The sequence below is a fragment of the Felis catus genome, chromosome C1, assembly GCF_018350175.1.
Source record: "Felis catus isolate Fca126 chromosome C1, F.catus_Fca126_mat1.0, whole genome shotgun sequence".
NCBI classification, from domain to species: domain Eukaryota; kingdom Metazoa; phylum Chordata; class Mammalia; order Carnivora; family Felidae; genus Felis; species Felis catus.
Window position 1 is genome coordinate 88,488,839 of NC_058375.1, and position 21,588 is coordinate 88,510,426.

At 36.4% G+C, this 21,588-nt stretch overlaps 1 protein-coding gene across 8 annotated transcripts in view; it reads left to right on the top strand.

Annotated features, from left to right (window-relative positions):
* The window catches only part of AMY2B (amylase alpha 2B), a 198,112-nt gene that overhangs the window by 13,899 nt on the left and 162,625 nt on the right, over positions 1–21,588 (top strand). For 2 of the 8 annotated variants that reach the window (XM_045036302.1, XM_003990379.4), the window contains exon 11: positions 1,471–1,703. In XM_045036302.1, the coding sequence (XP_044892237.1) occupies positions 1,471–1,660 (190 nt within the window). In that variant the 3' untranslated portion in view covers positions 1,661–1,703. Of the gene's footprint in view, positions 1–1,470; positions 1,704–18,287; positions 20,490–21,588 lie in introns of those variants that run through there. The other 6 variants (XR_006584605.1, XR_006584603.1, XR_006584604.1 and 3 more) reach the window with 5 other exon arrangements.

Genomic DNA, 21,588 nt, shown 5'->3' on the forward strand with positions numbered 1-21,588 from the left:
AGAACCAGAAGAAAAATGATGGCTCTTATTCTTCTGATCTCTTCCTTATTAGGACTTTCTGTTCTAAGTGGAGTTATTCTATGTGCACCCTTGCATATCATGTGCAGATATTCTGCACATGTATGTTTCCACACATATACCCCACACAAAATACACAGAGTAGTTGATACAAAGGTTATGAAATCACTAGAAGAACGTGTCATAGCCCCTTTCCTCTTTCCTCCCCTTTTTTAAATAATGGAAAAATATTGCTTCAGTATCTTTTTTTAGCTCTTTTTTTCAAGTACTCTTTTATCTAATTTTTGGTCTTCTTTTTTCATTTCCTTGTCTCTCTCTGACAAATAATATGTTTTTTAAAGCATATGTATAAAGGGCATGTATCTTATGGTCCATCAGTGACCTGCCTCAGGAGATTTTTGAGTTTTAAGTCTGAGACTTCTTATTGGCTTTCATTGGTCATACTTATATCCTCTGCCTCTAGTATATTGATTCCCTAATATATAGAACTATAGCTTAGAAGACGTCTTTTAAGCAATTGAAATGTCTCAGTCCAAGGCCAACTTTCACTCATGCTTAGCTCATTCTAGCTTAAATTATATTTTGCTGACAAAAAAGTAAATTGAATATATCTCTTTCTTACCAAAAGAAGCCATGGCTAGTCCTTTCATTTCTATCTTTTCTGGATGGGAGAAGCAAAATAAATTTATGAGACCTCTTTTTTTTAATGTTTGTCTATTTTTGAGAGAGAGAGAGAGAGAGAGAGAGAGAGAGAGAGAGAGAGAGAGAGAGCACATGTGAATGGGATGAAGGACAAAGAGAGAGAAGACAGCCAAATAGGCTCCACTCTGTCAGTGAGGAACTGGACTTGTGGCTTAATCTTACAAACAGTGAGATCACGACCTGAACTAAAGTCAAGAGACTTTTATGACCTAAGCCAAAATCAAGATTCACTTAACTGGCTAAGCCACTCAGGTGCCCCATAAATTTATGAGACAGCTTTATATTTAAAACCATATACTTCACAAAATCCAAGATTATTTTTATCTCCAGCCCAAATTCATTTTAGCCTCTTGTGAAAAATATTTTTGAAGAAATAATCAAATTTAAATTTTTGAAAGTAATTAATATTTTCTTAAGTTTAGATGAGAACAAATTTAAAAGATTTGTGTTAACCACAAGAATTGCTTTTATCGAAGGGTGATAATTCACTCAAATCTTCACTGATATTCCTCAACTTTAATTTTGTGGTAATATTCACTATTGACTAGGGAATTAGTAAATCTTTTGTAAGATTACTTTTAGTCCTGGAAAACTGTTCACATCTACTGGAGAGGTTTTTGTATTTGGATTTTCTTCTCACTGAGACTTTGCTTAGAGTTCTACAGCACAAAGTTAACCTTTTAGAGATAGTCTGTATTCTTGCTTTTCATTCTGTTGAATTCAAGTTAAATCTTAAATTTTATTTTGCAGGCCATTATCTTTAACTTTGCAAACTGGTCTTCCTGCTGGCACATATTGTGATGTTATTTCTGGAGATAAAATTGATGGCAATTGTACAGGAATTAAAATTTATGTTTCTGGGGATGGCAATGCTCATTTTTCTGTTAGTAACTCTGCTGAAGATCCATTTATTGCAATTCATGCTGAATCTAAATTATAAAATTTGAAGCAAATACACATAATCAGAGAAAAAAACAAGTGTATTTCTTTGTGTGTGTGTGTGTGTGTGTGTGTGTTTGTATTCTTATAATTCATTAATTTTTGGTAAAAGCTATAAGTAACCAACTTGAAAAACTCAGAAAAGCATACAGATCATATATAATTATAAGGTAGCCACAATCAACATCATGTTATATTTTAGAAGACTTATGATGACTTATTTGTCAAAAGAATTTCTAAGAATTCAGAGAGGCATCTTGATAAATATGTTTGTTGCCATTAACACCATTTGCCCAGTATGTATTTCTGTATTTCTTCCATCAAGTATTTCTAAGAATTAGTTAGGGATAGTTGATTTAATGATGATTCCCATACAGAGTTAGAACACTTGAGTGGTTTTAACAGTATGAAAGCCCTTTTACAGTTAATAAGTTAAAAACTTAAATTATGCAAGGTATCATTCTTAATTATATGGAGCTCCCAGGAATATTCTTTCTGTATTTTTTTCTCTTTCTCTTTGTAATGTCTTTAACTTGATGTTTTTGTGTGTGTGTTTTCTTTCATCTCCTAACCCCCAGTATGAGTTTATTTATTTATTTAGGACTTTCATTACACCATATGCTCTGGATGTTTTTCTTGATCCTCTAGCTATTCATTTTCCTTCACCTTGACTTTAAATGTGTAATTTGGTAAGGATCTCATCTGGGTCTTATAACTCTCAGTTGTTTTCCTTATGCTTGAGTGATAAAATAAAACCATAATTGTGAATCTGTCTCTTCTTTTTACCTGTAAATTTATCTGTACTTGCCCTGTTATTTTCTTCTTCCTGCCTATCATAATGAAGAAAGTGTACTTCATTCTACAAAGGCCATTCTTCTCACTTGTGTTAATAATACCATTTCCTTTTTTATCTTGTGGGGAAATTTCTTTTTTTCATTATTCTTTCTCTTCTGATTTAGTAGTATTTCCCTTTCTGCTTAGATTACTCCCCTCAGATTACATGTCTTCCAACTAACAAATCAATGACTCCCTCCCCAGTTCTTCCCAAATTAAATTAATTCCTGGTTAACCCTGATTTGTTAGGTCATAAATGTCATTGAATTTCAATAGAAGCAAAAAAGTATGTGACAAAATTCAACATCTTTTTATGATAAAATCTCTCAATAATTAGGTATAGAAGGAATGCACCACAGCATTATAAAAGCCATATATGACAAGCCTACAGCAAACATCATGCTCAATCATGAAAAGCTGAAAGCTTTTCCTCTAAAATCTGGAACAAGAAAAGGATGTGTCAAAGACTATGGGTCTAAAGTTCTTTCTTGTCTAGCAAGACAAGAGAATGAAAACTGAGAGATGGCTAATGTCTGGGAAAAGACAACAGCCCCGAATAAGGGTCCTTGCCCTGTATTTACTAAGATCAGAAGGCTTACAAACATGATGGGCATGCACAAAGAGACAAAAAAACTGGGAACATTAACTTAGGGATGTGAGGGAAAAGGGGGGTTTTGAAGGTATACGGTGTTTAGGATTTGGGTCAATATAAAACAAAATCCTGGCGCCAGGCAGATGGGCAGATGGGCAGTTGTTAACCGCAGGCAGGAGGCCCCATGTCTTCATCGTAGCTAGCCCAGGGGATAAGGAAGATAGGGGGAATAACCTCAGAGTTAACAAGGCACCTTTTCTTTTGTTAATCATTTCTGCTCTGGGCTGCTTCCCCTGCAGCACAGCAGTCTATAGGGCAACTTACCTGTTTACCTAACTTGGTCCTTTCCTCCTGTGAAAGCAGCTTTTTGCTAAAGTACTAAATTGAGGGGCTCTTCTTCCCTGAACGTCTAATCTCGCTTACCTCATATACATTTGTATTGGGTGCCTTTGCACGCCTCTGGGGCCCTTGCCCCTCCTTCTCTATTCTGGGTGCTCTGCACCCTGTCTCTATTCTGGCATGCCTTTGCACCTCCCTATTTTTGGTGCCTTTAGCCTCCTTATTCCTGGGGTGCCAATTTTGTTTACCCAAACTCAGGTGTGAGCATCCTATGGCTTTTTACTTCTTTATGCCTTGTTAACCCATTGATGTAAGCCCAGGGAATTTCTAAGCTTATTCCCCACAAGGATGCCCATTCTTACCACTTCTATTCAACATACTACTAGAAGTACTAGCCAGAGAAATAAGGCAAGACAGAAAAATAAAAGGCTTCCAAATCAGAAAATAAGTAAATTGTCTCTGTTTGCAAATGACATAATCTTATATATGGAAACTCCTGAAGACTTCACCAAAAAAACTGTTAGAACTAATAAATTTAATAAGTTGCAAGATACAAATTAGGCATGCAAATATCAGTTGCATTTCAATACACTAACATGAACTTTCAAAAAGAAAAATTAAGAAAGCAATCTCATCTGCAATAGCCTGGAAAACAATGAAATCCTTAGGAATAAACTTAACCAAGTAGGTGGAAGAATTCTATATGCTGAAAACTATAAGACATTAAAGAAAGAAATTGAAGAAGACACAAATAAATGGAAAGATATCCTGTGTTCTTGGTTTGGAAAAATTAGTGTTAAATGTCCATACTACCCGGGCACCTGGATGGCTTAGTTGCTTAAGTGTCGTCTCTTGATTTTGTCTCTCACAGTTTGTGAGATTGAGCTCTGCATCAGGCTTTGTGCTGATAGTGTGGAGCCTGCTTGGTATTCTCTCTGTGTCTCTCTGCTTCTCCCTTGCTTGCACTCTTGTTCTCTCAACATAAATAAATGAACATCTTAAAAAATGTCCATACTACTCAAAGTGGTCAATTGATTCAATAAGATTCCCATCAAAATTCCAATGGCATTTTTTCAAGAAATAGAAAAAAAAAACCCTAAAATTCATATGTTTTCAAGATCTTTAAGTTATAAGAGCAGTCAATTTTTTTGTTAGCTATGCCCCTGTTATATCAACCTAGTATTCCTTTTTAAAGTTTTATTTAAAATTTATTTATTTATTTTGAGAGAAAGTGAGAGCAGGGAAAGGGCAGAAAGAGAGGGTGAGAGAGAGAATCCCAAGCAGGCTCTGTACTGTTAGTGCAGAGCCTAATACAGGGCTTGAACTCAAAAGCTGTGAGATCATGACCTCAGCCAAAATCAAGAGTCAGACACTTAATCTACTGAGGCACCCAGAAGTCTCCAACCTAATATTCTTGACACAGGGAAAATGATGCCACACTGATCAGGATATAATACATTTGAAATCCACTTATGTTATGTACTTAGTGATTTCTCATACCAAGAAACTTGTTAACAGTTTCTTCCTTTAGATGTTTCATTTTATGTATTGAGGCAATTCTTCATGTGAACATTGAGTTATTTCTCTTTTCATGGAAGGGAAAATAACTATGTTCAAAAATTATTTTTCACGGTTAGCCTTTCACTTCCACGTTAAAAGTGAACCACTAAACATCATCACAGAATACGATTACAAAGAATGATTGAGAAAAGATCAGTGACTTTCCAGAGTAATGTCAACATTATTATTAGTAGTATCATTATAATTATCATTAAACTTCCAAATAAAGTATATCTAGATGCTAGACCAATACATGATAAGAGCTTCCAAAAAGACACTTACGTGCAATAAACCAGATCTCTAAAGAGATCACTTTCTGTGATGTAAGAGATAAATGAGACAGGTTTTGCAAATGATAGTAAAATATCTGAGTATTTAAATCAAAGTTTTTGAACATTTGTATTTTATTCTTATGGATATGTTAAAATAAATTCTTTCTTCCAATTTGGAAGCGAGTGGAAAAAAATTTCAGGGTTTTAACTCAGGGCTAGTTTTATTGAGTGAATCTCAATTTTTCTCTTGTTTTTTTTATAAGTTTCTAAAAAAAAGTAAATATAAAGCAGAAAAATCTAGATACATCAGATGTAGCTTATAGTTTGTTGCAGAAAATCCTAAGGTTTTAGAAGAAATCATCTAAGAACTCCAATAAAAACAGTGCTTAACAAAAACAGAAGGGTAAGTGATATATTAAAAGACTTTTAAAGGTCTTTCCCAAGAAATGGAACAGATGAGCAAATACACAGTCTGCTTGTTTTTTTTTTTTTTTTTTTTTTGTTTTTTTGTTTTTTTTTTTGTCCTTGAACTGAATTTAAACTCTCAGGGGGAAAAAAAAGTGTGGCTTAGAGCCACTCACATAACCTACTTAGGTAAAAATAGGTGTGTTGAAAGGGTTTAGGTTCATACAGCACCACTTACACTAGAATAAAAGGTGATACTTATTATTTCTCTATAATTGTAAATTTGTCAAATCCAACTCATTATTTTTTCTTTGATATTTTTAAGGATCTGTTTGGAGTCATGAAATCATTATATTTTCATAATCAATTCAAGGGACATTTTAAAAACACCTCTCTGAAACTCAAGTTTCCTCACCTGTAAAATGAAACTAGTATCTGCTTTTTTGTTTGGTGTATTGAATGAGAAATTACATATAATATATTAACCACTATTTCTGGTTAAATACACATTTCTTTATCTCTTCAGTAAAGATATGTCTCTTAGTGCTGAGGGCTGGCAACTTGATATGTGCCTAAAATCTAACTCAAAAAGGGGGGGAACCCACAAAACATTGGAATTGGAGCAGAAAGTAACATCTATACTAATGTGAAATTTTGCCAGGTTCAACCTATATGCCGTTGGCTGAAAGTTGACAGAAAATTCTTATCTTGACTATAGTGTTTCTAATTCAGTTCTGGGTTCTCTCTGTAGGAATTCTTCTATGAGAAACTTCAGCCTCAGCTTTGTATATTATAATCTCACATGTGCTATAAGAGCTACAAATAAAGATTCAACAAATCTCTATGTAATAAACAAAATGTACGTCAATCAATGTAGCATATTAGTTAAGTGCATAGCACTCTTTTAGGTACTTTGAAATATATTATCCATGTTTAAGTATATAGTATCATTGGGAAAAAATATAACTATATGATACATTAAAGAAACTAGAGAAAAATAGTTAAAGTTATGCATAATAAAGTGTGGATAGTAGGTTGTTTGATTTCAAAGGAGGGCGATAATGCATGTGCTGGAATGGTCTGAGAAAGCTTGATGGAAAAGGAAGGTCTTCATATAGATAAAGAGGATTTGTAAGAAAGAGAAAGGAGGGAGGGATATATCAAGAATAAAAAAGGTATGGCAGAAGCACAAGGGACTGAAGACTGTATGGCAGTGAATATATCAGTTGATTAGTGCTGGAGAGCGGGGGATTCATGGGATACTAATGGAAAATAGGTTGGAAAGGTAGAGTAAGACTAACAACAAAATGCATTTTCTGTCAAGATTTTCCTGTTAGATTTGATATATTGACACCAGCAATGATATTTGTGAATATAAAGGATATCACTATCTATGCAAGATAATGAAATTGTAGAAACTATCATTCCTTATATTAATACAGAATTAGTTTATTAAGTTTTACTGTATATTACCTTTTTGGCTTGCTTCCCTCCTCACACCAGCTCCCAGCTATGCAGTTTAAACAAAACTGAATTCTTCAGTCCACTTTCATATAGGTCTGCCAGTCTTTGGATGGTTTCAGATTTTCATGAACTGTATTTGTCAGTCGTCACTCCAGACTTCTATTGTCATATGTTGAAACAATTGGTTTTGAATGACAGCCTGCTTCCTGCTTACTATTTTTATGTCATTGGGGATAGAAATAATAGAACTATCCCTTGATTTAACTGTCAATCAAGTGACACCTCAAGCATACTATAAAACTACACAAAGCCCATCAATCTGCCAGGAACTAATGATTTTTACAATACTGCTGGCTTAGTAGAAGAAAGTTCATAAAAAAAAATGCTTCCCTATGTCATGAGTATTAATATCTTTTCAAATTAAAAAATGGAATTCTATCCAGTAAAATCCCACTTCAATGAAAATAAACTTCTATAATTTTCATTTGAGAACAAAAGCAATTGCTATATTTCCTGCTTTTTGTTCTAAAAGTAAAAAAACCAATAAAGAAATGTGTATGCATTTAACAAAAAGGCCTAGAAAGGGTGGGAAAAAGGACTAATATTTCAGTATTTTTTCTGAGAAAGATAATGTTTCAGGAAAATACAGTATTTTTTGTTTTGTTTGTTTTTTAATATTTTAAATGTTTTTTAATAATTTATTTTCAAGCTAGCTAACATATAGTGTAGTCTGGGCTTCAGGAGTAGACTCCTGTGATTGATCACATGTACAGCACCTCAATGCCCATCACCTATTTTCCCCACCCCTATCAACCATATCAGTATGTTCTCTATTTAGGGTCTCTTAATGGTTTGCCTCTCTCTCTGTAACTTATTTTTCCTTCCTTTCCCTTATGGTCTTCTGTTAAGTTTCTCAAATTCCACATATGAGTGAAAACATATGGTATGTCTTTCTCTGACTGACCTATTTCACTTAGCAAAATACCCTCCAGTTCCATTCACGTTGTTGCAAATGGCAAGATTTCATTCTTTTTCATTGCTGAGTAGTATTCCACTGTGTATACATATACCACTTCTTTATCCATTTATCAGTTGATAGACATTTAGGCTGTTTCCATAATTTAGCTTTCGTTGATAGCACTGATATAAACACTGGGGTACATGTGCCTCTACAAACCAGCACTCCTGTATCCTTTGGATAAATTCCTACTAGTGTTATTGCTGGGTCATAGCATAATTCTTTTTTGAGTAACCTCCTCACTGTTTTCCAGAGCTGCTGCACCAGTTTGCATTCCCACCAACAGTGCAAAAGAGTTCCCCTTTCTCCACATCCTCGCCAACATCTGTCATTTCCTAAGTTGTTCCACTTGACAGGTGTGAGGTAGTATCTCAGTATGGTTTTGATTTGTATTTCCCTGATGATGGGTGATGTTGAGCATCTTTTTACATGTCTGTTTGCCATCTTGATTCTTCTTTGGAAAAGTGTCTATTCATGTCTTCTGCCCATTTCTTCACTGAATTTGTTTTTGGGTGTTGAGTTTATTTGGTAAGTTCTTTACAGATTTTTGACATTAACTCTATCTGACATGTCATTTGCAAATATCTTCTCCCATTCTGTTGGTTGCCTTTTAGTTTTGTTGATTGTTTCCTTTCCTGTGCAGAAGCTTTTTATCTTGATGAGGTCCCAATAGTTCATTTTTGTTTTTATTTCCCTTGCCTTTGGAGACGTGTCAAGTAAGAAATTGCTATGGCTGAAGTCAGAGAGGTCTTTTCCTGCTTTCTCCTCTAGGGTTTTGATGGTTTCCTGTCTCACATTTAGATCTTTCATCCATTTTGAATTTATTTTTGTGAATGGTGTAAGAAAGTGGTCTAGTTTCATTCTTCTGCTTATTGCTGTCCAGTTTTCCTAGAACAATTTGCTAAAGTTAGTGTCTTTTTCCCATAGGATATTCTTTCCTGCTTTGTCAAAGATTGGTTGGCCATATGTTTGTGGGTCCAATTCTGGGTTCTTTATTCTATTCGATTGATGTATGTGTCTGCTTTTGTGCCAATATCATACTGTCTTCATGCTTACAGATTTGTAATACAGTCTAAAGTCCAGGATTTTTATGCCTCCAGCTTTGGTTTTCTTTTTCAACATTACTTTGGCTATTTGGGCACTATTGTGGTTCCATACACAATTTAGGATTGTGAGTTCTAGCTCTGTGAAGAATGCTTGTGCTATTTTGATTGGGATTGCATTGAATGTGTAAATTGCTTTGGGCAGTATTGACATTTTAACAATGTTTGTTGTTCTAATCCATGAGCATGGAATGTTTTTCCATTTCTTTGTGTCTTCTTTAGTTCTTTCATAAGCTTTCTATAGTTTTCAGCATACAGTCTTTTACATCTTTGATTAGGTTTATTCCTAGTATTTTACGGTTCTTGGTGCAATTGTAAATTGAATCAATTCCTTGATATCTCTTTGTGTTGTTTCATTATTGGTGTCTAAAAATGCAACTGCTTTCTATATATTGATTTTATATCCTGCGACTTTGCTGAATTCCTGTATCAGATCTATAAGTTTTTGGGTTGAGGAGTCTTTCATGTTTTCCATGTAGAGTACCATGTCATCTGCAAAAAGTGAAATTTTGACTTCTTTTTTGCCAATTTGGATGCCTTTTATTTCATTTTGTTGTCTTATTGCTGAAGCTAGGATTTCCAACACTATCTTAAACAACAGTGGTGAGAGTGGAAATTCCTCTCAGGTGGAAAGCTCTCCTGATCTCAGTGGGAAAGCTCTGTTTTTCTCCATTGAGGATGATATTAGCCGTGGGCCTTTCATATATGGCTGTTATGATGTTAAGGTATGTTCCTTCTATCCCAACTTTCTTGAGGGTTTTTATTAATAAAGGATGCTTTATTTTGCCAAATACTTTTTCTGCATCTATTGACAGGATTATATGTTTCTTATCCTTTCTTTTATTAATGTGATGTATCACATTGATTGATTTGTGAATATTGAACCAGCCCTATAGTCCAGGAATGAATCCCACTTGATCGTGGTGAATAATTCTTTTTATGTGCTGTTGAATTCGATTTGCTAGTATCTTGTTGAGAATTTTTGCATCCATGTTCATCAGGGGCATTGGCCTGTAATTATTTTTTGTGTGGTCTCTGTCTGGTTTGGGAATCCAGGTAATGCTGGCTTCATAGAATGAGTCTGGAAGTTTTCCTTCCATTTCTATTTTTTGGAACAGCTTGAAAAGGATAAGTATTAAAGAGTTAACCCTTTAAAAATCTGGTAGAATTACCCAGGGAAGCCATCTGGTCCAGGACTCTTATTTGTTGGGAGATTTTTGATAACTGATTCAATTTCTTCACTAGTTATGGATCTGTTCAAATTTTCTATTTCTTCCCATTTGAGTTTTGGTAGTGTGTGGGTGTTTAGGAATTTGTCTATTTCTTTCAGGTTGTCCAGTTTGTTGGCATATAATTTTTCATAGTATTCCCTGATAATTGCTTATATTTCTGAGGGATTGGTTGTAATAAATCCATTTTCATTCATGATTTTATCTACTTGGGTCCTCTCTTTTCTTTTTGAGAAGCCTGGCTACAGGTTTATCAATTATGTTTATTTTTTTCAAACAACCAACTCTTGATTTCATTGATCTGTTCTACTGTTTTTTGTTTTTGTTTTTGTTTTTGTTTTTTGTTTTTGGATTCTATATTGTTTATTTTTGCTCTGATCTTTATTATTTCTCTTCTTCTACTGGGTTTGGGGTGTCTTTGCCATTCTGCTTCTAGTTCCTTTAGGTGTGCTGTTAGATTTTGTATTGGGGACTTTTCTTGTTTCTTGAGATAGGCTTGGATTGTAATGTATTTTACTCTTAGGACTGCCTTTGCTGCATCCCAAAGGGTTTGGATTGTTGTATTTTCAGTTTCATTTGTTTCCATATATTTTTAAATTTCTTCTCTGATTGCCTGGTTGACCCATTCATTCTTTAGTAGGATGTTCTTTAACCTCCATGCTTTTGGAGGTTTTCTGACTTTTTCCTGTGGTTGATTTCAAGTTTCATAGCATTGTGATCTTAAAGTGTGTGTGATATGATGTCAATTCTTTTATATTTATTGAGGTCTGTTTTGTGACCCAGTATGTGATCTATCTTGGAGAATGTTCATGTGCACTCAAGAAGAATGTGTATTCTGCTGCTTTAGGATGAAAAGTTCTAAATAGATCTGTCAAGTCCATCTGGTCCAGTGTATCAATCAGGGCCATTGTTTCTTTATTGATTTTCTGTCTATATGATCTGTCGATTGCTATAAATGGAGTATTAAAGTCCCCTGTAATTACAACAGTCTTACCAATAAGATTGCTTATGTTTGTGATTAATTGTCATATATTTGGGTGCTACCGAATTTGGTGCTTAGACATTTATAATTGTTAGCTCTTCCTGATGGATAGACCCTGTAATTATTATATAATGCCCTTCTTCATCTCTTGTTACAGCCTTTAATTTAAAGTCTAGTTTGTCTGATATAAGTATGGCTACTCCAGCTTTCTTTTGACTTCCAGTAGCATGATAGATAGTTCTCCATCCCCTCACTTTCAATTTGAAGGTGTCCTCAGGTCTAAAATGTTTCTCTTGTAGACAGCAAGTAGATGGGTCTTGTTTTTTTTTTTTTTCTTTTTAAATCCATTCTGATACCCTATGTCTTTTGATTGGAGCATTTAGTCAATTTACATTCAGTGTTATTATTTGAAGATATGAGTTTAGAGTCATTATGTTATCTGTAGCTTTCATGCTTGTAGTGATGTCTCTGGTACTTTGTGGTCCTTGCAACATTTCACTCACAGAGTCCCCCTTAGGATCTTTTGTAGGGCTGGTTTAGTGGTGATGAATTCCCTCAGTTTTTGTTTGTTTGGGAAAACCTTAATCTCACCTTCCATTCTGAATGACAAGCTTGCTGGATAAAGGATTCTTGGCTGCATATTTTTCCTTTTTATCACATTGAAAATTTCCTGCCACTCCTTTCTAGTCTGCCAAGTTTAAGTAGATATGTCTGCTGCTACCCTTATGTGTCTACCCTTGTAGGTTAAGACCTGTTTATCCCTAGCTGCTTTCAGAATTCTCTCTTTATCTTTGTATTTTGCCAGTTTCACTATCATATGTCATGCAGAAATTGATTCAAGTTACATCTGAAGGGAGTTGTCTGTGCCTCCTGAATTTCAATGTCTGTTTCCTTCCCCAGATTGGGGAAGTTCTCAGTTATGATTTGTTCAAGTACACCTTCAGCCCCTTTCTCTCTCTCTCTTCTTTTTCTTCTTCTTCTGGAACTCCTACGATACAGATATTGTTCCATTTCATTGAATCAGTTAGTTCTCTAATTCTCCTCTCATGATCCAGAATATTTTTATTTCTCTTTTTCTCAGCTTCATCTTTTTCCATTATTTTATCTTCTATTTCACCTATTCTCCCCTCTGCCTCTTCAATCCTCTCTGTCACCGCCTTTAATTTATTTTGTATCTCATTTATAGCATTTTTAATTAATCATGACTATTTTTTTAGTTACTTGATCTCTGCAGCAATAGATTCTCTGCTGTCTTCCATGCTTTTTTCAAGCCCAGCAATTAATCTCAAGACTATTATTCTAAATTCCTGTTCAACAGTTACATTGTTTATATCTGTTTTGATCAATTATTTAGCTGTCATTTCTTCCTGGACTTTCTTTTGAGGAGAAATCTTCTGTTTCATCACTTTGGCTAGTTTTCTGTTCCTTATTCATTTTAAAACCTTGTTATGTGTCCTGCACCTGCGAGCACTACTATATTAAAGAGGGGTCATGCACTGTTCAGGGCCTGGCCCTTCAGGAGGTGTTTTTTGGAGTGAGTTATTTGCTGTCTATTGTTGTGACTTGGGTTACTTTATCTCTCTACTTGTAGTGATGTTTTAGACCCTCCACCAGGTGTGCTTTGATTTGTTCATTGCAGTAGCCCTGGAAAGGAAAACAGGCAAACAAAAAAAACCAAAAACAAACAAACAAAAAAAAAACAAACAAAAAATAAAACCAAACAAACACACATGCAAACACTCAAAAAAAACCCCAAAACAAAAAACCAGAAACACCAGCTACAAGTACAAACAGGGTGGAAGTGGTGCTGATGGAAGAGGCCTTATCCCATACAAAGAGAGAAATGACAGGGACAGGAAAAAGAAAAAATAAAAATTGACCAGGTAGAGAAACCATATGGCTTAATCCAGAGAGAGAGAAAGGAAAATAAATATGGAGATGTAGAATGTATCAAGAGAATAGATTAAATATGTCTGCTTAAACAAACAACAACCAGAGAAACCAGACTAGAGGAGGGAAGAGATTAAGAAGAAAAGGAAGGAAGAATATATCTATATAATAAGAATTGTCTGAGAATTAAACCAGACAATGCAACCATGCTGTTCTGGAGGAGGGGCTGTCTGGTTCATCGGTGTCAATCCCACTCTCGTAGATACACAGTTACCAGGTGAGGAGGGACGTGGTTTGTTGTAGGCGGGTCCTGCCTCTATTGTGGGCCTGCTGTCGTTCCCTGAAGGTCCCCCACCTGTGGCCCATTAGGTTGTCCAGGTGGGTCCCTGGAAACAATCTGCCTCTTTTCCTCCCAGACTCTTGGGTTTCAAAATTCTTTGGTGTCAACATGGCTTTGTTTGAGAGACATGGGAACTTTGGATCCCCCTACTTCTCCTCCATGTTGGCCCCTTCCTTCAACCCCTCACTTCTGAGGAACTGCTGCTCAGATCCTCTGGGGGAGGGTCTAACTGAGCAATGACCAGGTGCCAGCCTGCCCCCAGGAACGTTGGTGAGACTGCACTGCTGCTGGTACCCAGAGACTGTGACTGGGTGCCAGCCCACCCCAGAAAAAGTTCGCATGATTTTGTAACAGCAGCATTTCAGGTGTTATGGAAAATCACAACACAATCTAGTGCCAGGCTTCTTCATTAACCTCCTTATTCCAATACCAGTGAATGTGATTGTTCTCTGGTGTCTGCTGAGACCTTTGCCTGTGGGGTGGCCTCACAGCCTCTACCAAATGTCCTCCCTGCAGGGGAAGTGCCACTCCCCAGTGGCCCATGGACCACTTGGAGCTTGCTCTCTGCTCCTAGGGATTTGCCCTTCCCACCAGAGCACCGCCAGGTATCAACCTGTGGAGTTTCAGACTCTGCGCTCCCTGTGTATAGTCTTAATGAAATTTAAACCCTCTCCTTTCCCCTTTATCCCTTTTTTGTTGAGTCCCTGTGGCTGTTTCCACTTTTCCACTTTCTCTCCAGATACTTTTGGCGGGGGGGTGCTTTTCCCATACTCTCCCCTCCCCTGTCTCCAACCTCTCTCCACAAGCAAAACCAGCTCCCTGCCCTCTGTGGCTTCTCTCCCTGCTGGTTCACCTCTCCGTGCCGTGTACCTGCCAAGTTCTGTGGTTCAGGTTGTACAGATTGCTGTGTTAATCCTCAGATCAGTTTTCTAGGTGTGCCAGATGGTTCATTGTTGATCTGGCTGTGTTTCAGGGTTGAGAGACACAAAAAAAGCTTCCATGCTGTGCCGCCATCTTGGCCTCTCCTCCAAAAGGAGGTTCTTTACTCTGACATTGCTATGGATGGCTTAGGAGGAATCAGACACAGCTGTATTTATGATAGACTGTGTCTTAGTTACCTCAGTGTCCCGTTGCTCCAAAAGCAAAAGTGGTTCAAATGGGTAAAATACTTGGGTTCTTGATGGTCCAATGACCGCTTTTTGTCATGCTAAAAGTTTCTCAGTTGTTGTGTTCTTTTTCATATTCCAAGACTATTTCTGTTCACCAGTTCATTAAAGGATATGATAAGGACATCCAGATAGAAGAGATGCATAGGATGTGGTATAGGGAAGGAATGTGGAGCTTCCTTTCTATCTAGAGATACTCCATTCTCCCCAAATCTCCCTGTGTTCCAATTTCTGTCTTTTATGTGTTTTAATAGCTTGTTATGTGTCCCACACCTGTGAGTACTACTATATTAAAAAGGGGTCATCCTCTCTCCAGGGCCTAGCACTTCAAGAAGTGTTTTTGGAGTGTGTTGCATGCACTCTGTTGTGTCTTTGGCTATTCTATCCCACTGCTCACAGTGGGGGATTGTTTGGACTTTTCACCAGGTGTGCTTTGATTTTTTCATTGCAGTAACCCTGGAAAAAAGGGAAAAAAGTGTATGTTGGAGGGGAAGACTTATCTGGTACAAAGAGAAAAATGAAAGGAGCCAGGGGGAAAGAAAAAACAAACACAAGACAGGGAATCAGGGAAACTATAAGTCTTAATCCAGAGAGAGAGAGAGAGAGAGAGAGAGAGAGAGAGAGGAAAATAAAGAAGGAGATACAGGAAGTGTGTAAAAAGAATAGAATAAAAATGATTAAACAAACAACCAGAACAGAGAAAGGGAACAAAAAGGATATATAATAATAGGAATTGACCAAAAATCAAATCATAAACTATGAGCTTGATTCCAAATGAAACAAAAAAAAAGGAGGGGGCGGGTAGGAAAAAAAAGGGAAGAGAGAAGAGATGGAAAGAAAAGAAAAGAGAAAACAAGAACAACAACAGACTAACATACAAAATAACTGGACAGTTGTTTGTTGGTGCCTGGAACCGGTGGCTGTGCTCGTCTGGAGAAGAGGCCGTATGATTCCATCAGTGTCCATCTCACTCCAGTAGATAAGCAGTTACCAGCATGGAGGGGTGGCATTTGGTGAAGAGGTCCCTGGGCTGACTCCTCTCCTCTGCAGGCACTCGCACATGGTCGGCTCCAGTGTGAAGAAAGTCACCCAACTCTGATAACTCTAATCTGTAGCTCCTAAGGCTGTTTGCAAAGTAGAAACTGGCTTTCTTGGTATCTTTGTATTTTTCATTCCCCAGTCTGTGGTCCAGAGAGGTTTTTCTCTTACCCAAATACAATACCACACTTCTACAGCCTCCCTTCTCTTCCTTTCATTTCTCCACCAACAGCGTTCCCCCCACTCCATGACTATGCTGCTCTTTCTATCTCTCCCAATTCACAAACACGCAACTTGTCCTGCCGAGTTGTCTCTTTCCACCTGTGGAAATTTTTTTGTCACTCTGCAGCCTCTATGCCTGGGTATTCCAAGCGTTCTGACCTCAATACAGCTGTGGGGACAAGGGGAATTCCGGTTCCCCTACTTCTCCACCATCTTAACTCCACTCAGCAAAATACAGTTTTATTTTATAGAAATTTAATTTTGGATATACTATATGGACATATTTTAGAGGTACTGTATGCAGGCTTAGATGCTTCCCAATGTGTAGTACATTTTTCAGGGTCTTGGAGTCAAACTAATTGAAAAAGCAAACAAGAATAAGGAAGATAAAAACCAAAACATCACCTCTAGTAAAAAGCTGATACAGGAGAACACAATTTGTATCAACAGGCAAGTGGCATTTCTAATGGTGAACCGAAGAATTAGATAGGCATTCCCACTCAACAGCCTGAAATGGGGCAGGGCTCTCCCCTAGAGAGGAGCAAAGCCTCTCTAGGAAAACAAACAAACAAACAAACAGAATATTTTATCAGCATGTAAATCATTCACAAGGGAAAAAGGAGTGTGTCCAATATTTCTCTCCAAACATCAAGAAGATGTTATCCACTTTCTCTAGTGAGTGAAGTGGTAGTGTTCTGTAAATGTGAAACCGAAGTGTTCTGTAAAAGTAGCTATTCCTCAGGAAAAGAAACAAGTAGAGAAAAACCATCTGCGTGCTTTTTGGTATTTTAGAAGGGGAATAAGTATTTTGTATTAAAATCAACAAGTTTAAAGGAAAAAAGAAAAAAAGGAAAAGAATATGAAAACATAGCTTCTTAATTACAGTTTCTATCTATATATTTTCATTATTCTTTGATAGTGACATTTTAATAGAATTTCAGAACTTTCTATAGTGGTTAGCTTGCTTTGGAATTCCTTTGCCTGCCTAATGATTATTTTTGGTCTTCTTTTCCTCCTACCATTATGCATTAAGAAGAGCATTCTGCCAATTTTACAATTTTAGGGTCCACAATTCTTCCATTAAAACTTTTTGTTGCTGTTGTTAACTAATCTTAAAAAATAACATGTTTGTCATTCAAAGGAGATTCTAATTTCACTACAGTAAATATTAAAAAAAAAAGGCTTACTGAGGAACGTTATAAACACATATTGTAGACATTTCATTATTCCACAGGCAGTTATGCTTTGACTAGCACATCTGGACTGGGTGGCCACAGAAAGTACTACAGTAAAAAGGGAGCAGCCCGCACTCCCACAATGTCACATAAATATGGAGAGGGAATAGGAAGTGACTTTGTTAGAAAAGATGGCTTCTAGGGGTGCCTGGGTGGCTCAGTCAGTTAAGTATCCGACTTGGTCTCAGGTCATGATCTCGCAGTTCATGAGTTCGAACCCCGCATCGGGCTCTGTACTGACAACTCAGAGTCTGGAGCCTACTTCAGATTCTGTGTTTCTCTCTCTGCCCCTCCCCCACTCAGGATCTGTCTCTCTCTGTTTGTCCGTCTCTCACTCAAAAAATAAATAAAACATTAAAAAAGAAAAGAAGAGATGGCTTCTAGTACTACTCTTCTCCCATTGAGGTCAGTGAGACCTGTGGTGTCAGCTTCTTGGTATGCAACCAAAAGAGAAAAGGAAATGAGTTTTCAAAGAAAATTGAATTTATCTCATTTCACTGCCCCAAAGATTTAGTAGATGTTAATGGCTTAATATAGTTTTTATTAACTGAATTAATTTTTAATGAAAACAATTTAAATAATTATTTAAAAATATGGAGATATGGTGTCTTAACTCAGAGGTGTGAGTTATTGACATCATAATGGGGAAGATATGTAAGTAGGCTCTCAGTAAGTCTTCCAACCACTAACTGTCAGTAACTGCCTACTATTTCATTTTCCACTGTTACATGTCAACATTTTCTTACTATTTTTAACAGCACCATTTTTTAATAGTACCATTTTTATAAAATATGCAATATTGAAAATAAGTGGAATATAACCCACAAGTAGTGTAAATACTTTAATATTTAGTTTTCTGCTATAATAATGCCACATAATCAACAATTTCAAAATCTCAGTAATTTAAGGTAACAAATGATTATGGTTTTTGCTCCCAAGTCTGCAGGTTATTTGGGGTAGCCTCTCCTTCATGCTGTGGTTTACCTGAGCTTGACTCCTGGCTGTGGGGGTGAAGTCACATCTGATCCATTTTCTTCAATCAGTGGCTACTCAAGGTATGTTCTTTTCATGGTGCAAGGCAGAAATACAAGGGAACAAGTCTTTGAAAGGACATCTAAAACCTTTGCTTGCCTCAATATGCAAGCATTCCACTGGTCAAAACAAGACACATGGTCAAGCTCAATATCAGTTGGCTGAGTGGGAAAATGTACTCTATATTATAATAGGAATTGCAAAGTCATATGGCAAAAGACATGGGTGTTTATTTCTTTAACATTAACAGCTAAAGAGTTTGGAGTAACAATCTAAATGAAAAATATCAAAGACAAATAAAATAAAAAAACTAAACTTGAATTTTATCATGGACATTTCAGAACAAATATGATATTCTGAATCAGCAACATATTAGACATTACATACACGTGCATACTTTCCTCTACAGCAATTCTAAGATTTTATAATTTCCTTTTATAATTAATTATTTTAGTTAGTAATAACTCTTAGTGATAGTACAATCTGGGGTCACCTGACCTAGAAATCTTCAACATGTGCATGTGATGAATATTTATTGTATACAGCTGTCAAGCATCTTTTCCTCCTTTTTTGGTAACTGTGCATCACCTTCCTATTAAGAAACCACCTGGAGGCCATGTTGCACCCATTCTGTGAAGGCACAGCTGACCTCATATCTCATCTCCAGGGGTAAGAATGTGATCTATGCTGATTGTTATCACATTCCATTCCCCTGTCACAATGTTTGGGTTCTGATAAGGCTTACAAATGAAGCCAAATCAATTAAGACTCATCCTTGGGTCTTTGGCTTAAACTGTTAGGAAAAAAGTGCTTACTTTTTTCTCTGAGTTTGCAGACCTGGTAGAATGTAAGCTTGACAGTGTGTTTGAACAGCTTTGCTACTGCATGAGAAAAGCCTGCCTGAGAATATAGCCAAGACATAGGAAGGCGGAGCCAAGAGATGGACAGAGATAATGTTTGAGCTCCTAATTCCAGTCTGAAGTCATCTGTGTATGTGTACTTCCCAGTTACAAAACTAACACATTTTCATTGTGCTTGAGTCATTTTGATTGTGTGAAATCTATACCATTCATACTAACACCAGTTGCGGGCTTTTCTTCTGCAGTCCTTCTCCAAAATGCCCCATTTCTGGACTCACTTATATCACCTTGCTTGCACACACATGTCCCCACATCTTTCAAGGATCCTCTACTTTCTTATAATCTTAATTTTTCACTATATCCTAGATGCATAATTCATTTGTTATTTTTCCTGAAAGAGCAGAGTTGCTGAATTAAGTTGCTATTTAACCAGCATTTTTGTTTTCTCATTTAAGCATTCATATTAACCCCCAGATCTCAGTGAAAATGTGTCCCAAGTTTTATATATTTCATCGTATGTCTTAAGACTCTGACTATACCTATTACTGTGCCATTCATTTCCTTCAAAGGAAGGAAGACTTCCCTTCAAAGTATACTAAATTCTCTGTCTGGAAGAACAAATGCCATATCTCATGGATGAATGTATTCTTGTAAACCATGTGACACCTGCCATTTTCCTCCTTTGTATTTATGGCTTCGTCAGTACCTGTTAAGCTACAATGTTAAATTGTCTTTTGACCAATATAGATTGCCAACCCCTTCCTTGCTGATGCTAAGCCTCTTTGTAAAAAGGCCATGATGTATTGAAGCCATACTTCTATGCCAAAACCACTAATAGAGTTTATGTACTTACTGATGGATGGAAGCTCTTGATATGCCAAAGCCTTGTTTTGAATTCCTTTCCTCCAACAATGACATGTTGCTTGAGTCTCAAATCAGTGTTGCCTTTTAATTCAGATATATCACAATGATTATCAATTTACATGCATAGTTTAATCTATGGGAACTTGTGAAAAAAAATTTGAAAGATGGAGGCAATATTATGGTACTCAGAATTACTCTGATCCCTTAAACCTTCGATCAGGTTTTGCCTTTCTTTCTATGACTACTTGCCTCAAGGTTTCTTGATTTCTTGGGAGGGAGAGGAGACTTGTCCCTTGCTGTCCTTCATTGGTGGAATTCTACATTATTACAGCTTCTGATCATGTTGAGAATCCCACCACAAAAAAATAAAACATTTAAGATTGGATCCATTGGGTTCATGAATTCTTATAGGCATTAAACTTATAAACTAACTTCTAAGATACAGCTTCATTATCTCATCTTATCCTCAGAACAACAAACGATTAGGTCAATGCAGGTTAACACTACAGAAGCTTAACACCAAAATAGAATGGGGGTATATCTTTAGGCAAGCAGGAACACTTCAGAAGTCTCAGTGGATCCATCATTCTCTGTTAGAAATTAGAGAGCTATTAGAATTATTTAAATCATCAGACTTATTCTTTGGTTCCTTTTTTGACTATCTGGAATGGTTATTTTGGACTCACTTAAGCACCTAACTCTGCTTCAAGCCCCTACCCTTGAGCACATACATATAAATAATTCTGGGAATTGACTTCTTGTTTCACTTATTTACTTTAATGTATTTATGGGTTAGCAGTACTGTTGTTACAATATTTAAATGCATAAATCCTTATATTTTGAAATATACTTTAACTCAGTACTGTGATAATTATTAACACTTAATAATTTATCTTATTTAAGTCTTTTGCAATGATACACCAATAGTTTCCAAACTTTTGTTCCTATGAAATTCTGTGAGAGAGGAAACTAAGTCAGGAAAGATGTGACAGTAAAATACTGTCCCTGGGGGCTTTCTCAGATGGTCTATGGTGCAGTTGTGGACTGAATAAGTTAAAGTATAAACATCTTACATCTGGTCAGATTTTGGCCCTGTGATAGTGTCATAATGGAAGAGAAGCCACAGAATTACCTTCTCTATATTTAGTGTCTTGCTGTAGCTGATATTCTGTGGTTGTACGTATTATTAATATCTATTAACCTCAGAATAAAATGTCATATTGAAATTGAAAAAGGATGTTGGGACTGTGCTAAAATATTGCTTTTTCAGATGCAATGAGATGTAAAATAGAACCTCTGTTTCCAAGTGGTACATTTTATAAGAATTGGGTGTTACTTTAGGAATTCTGCACTATTCTATCTTAAGCACTTGTAATCTATCAATGCCAGTCCTTTCTGTAATTTAATTTGGGATATTTTCTTTTCTCTTTCTCTCCTTTTTGACAAGTGTTATTTTGCTGAAGATTTTCTATTCCCCTTCCAAG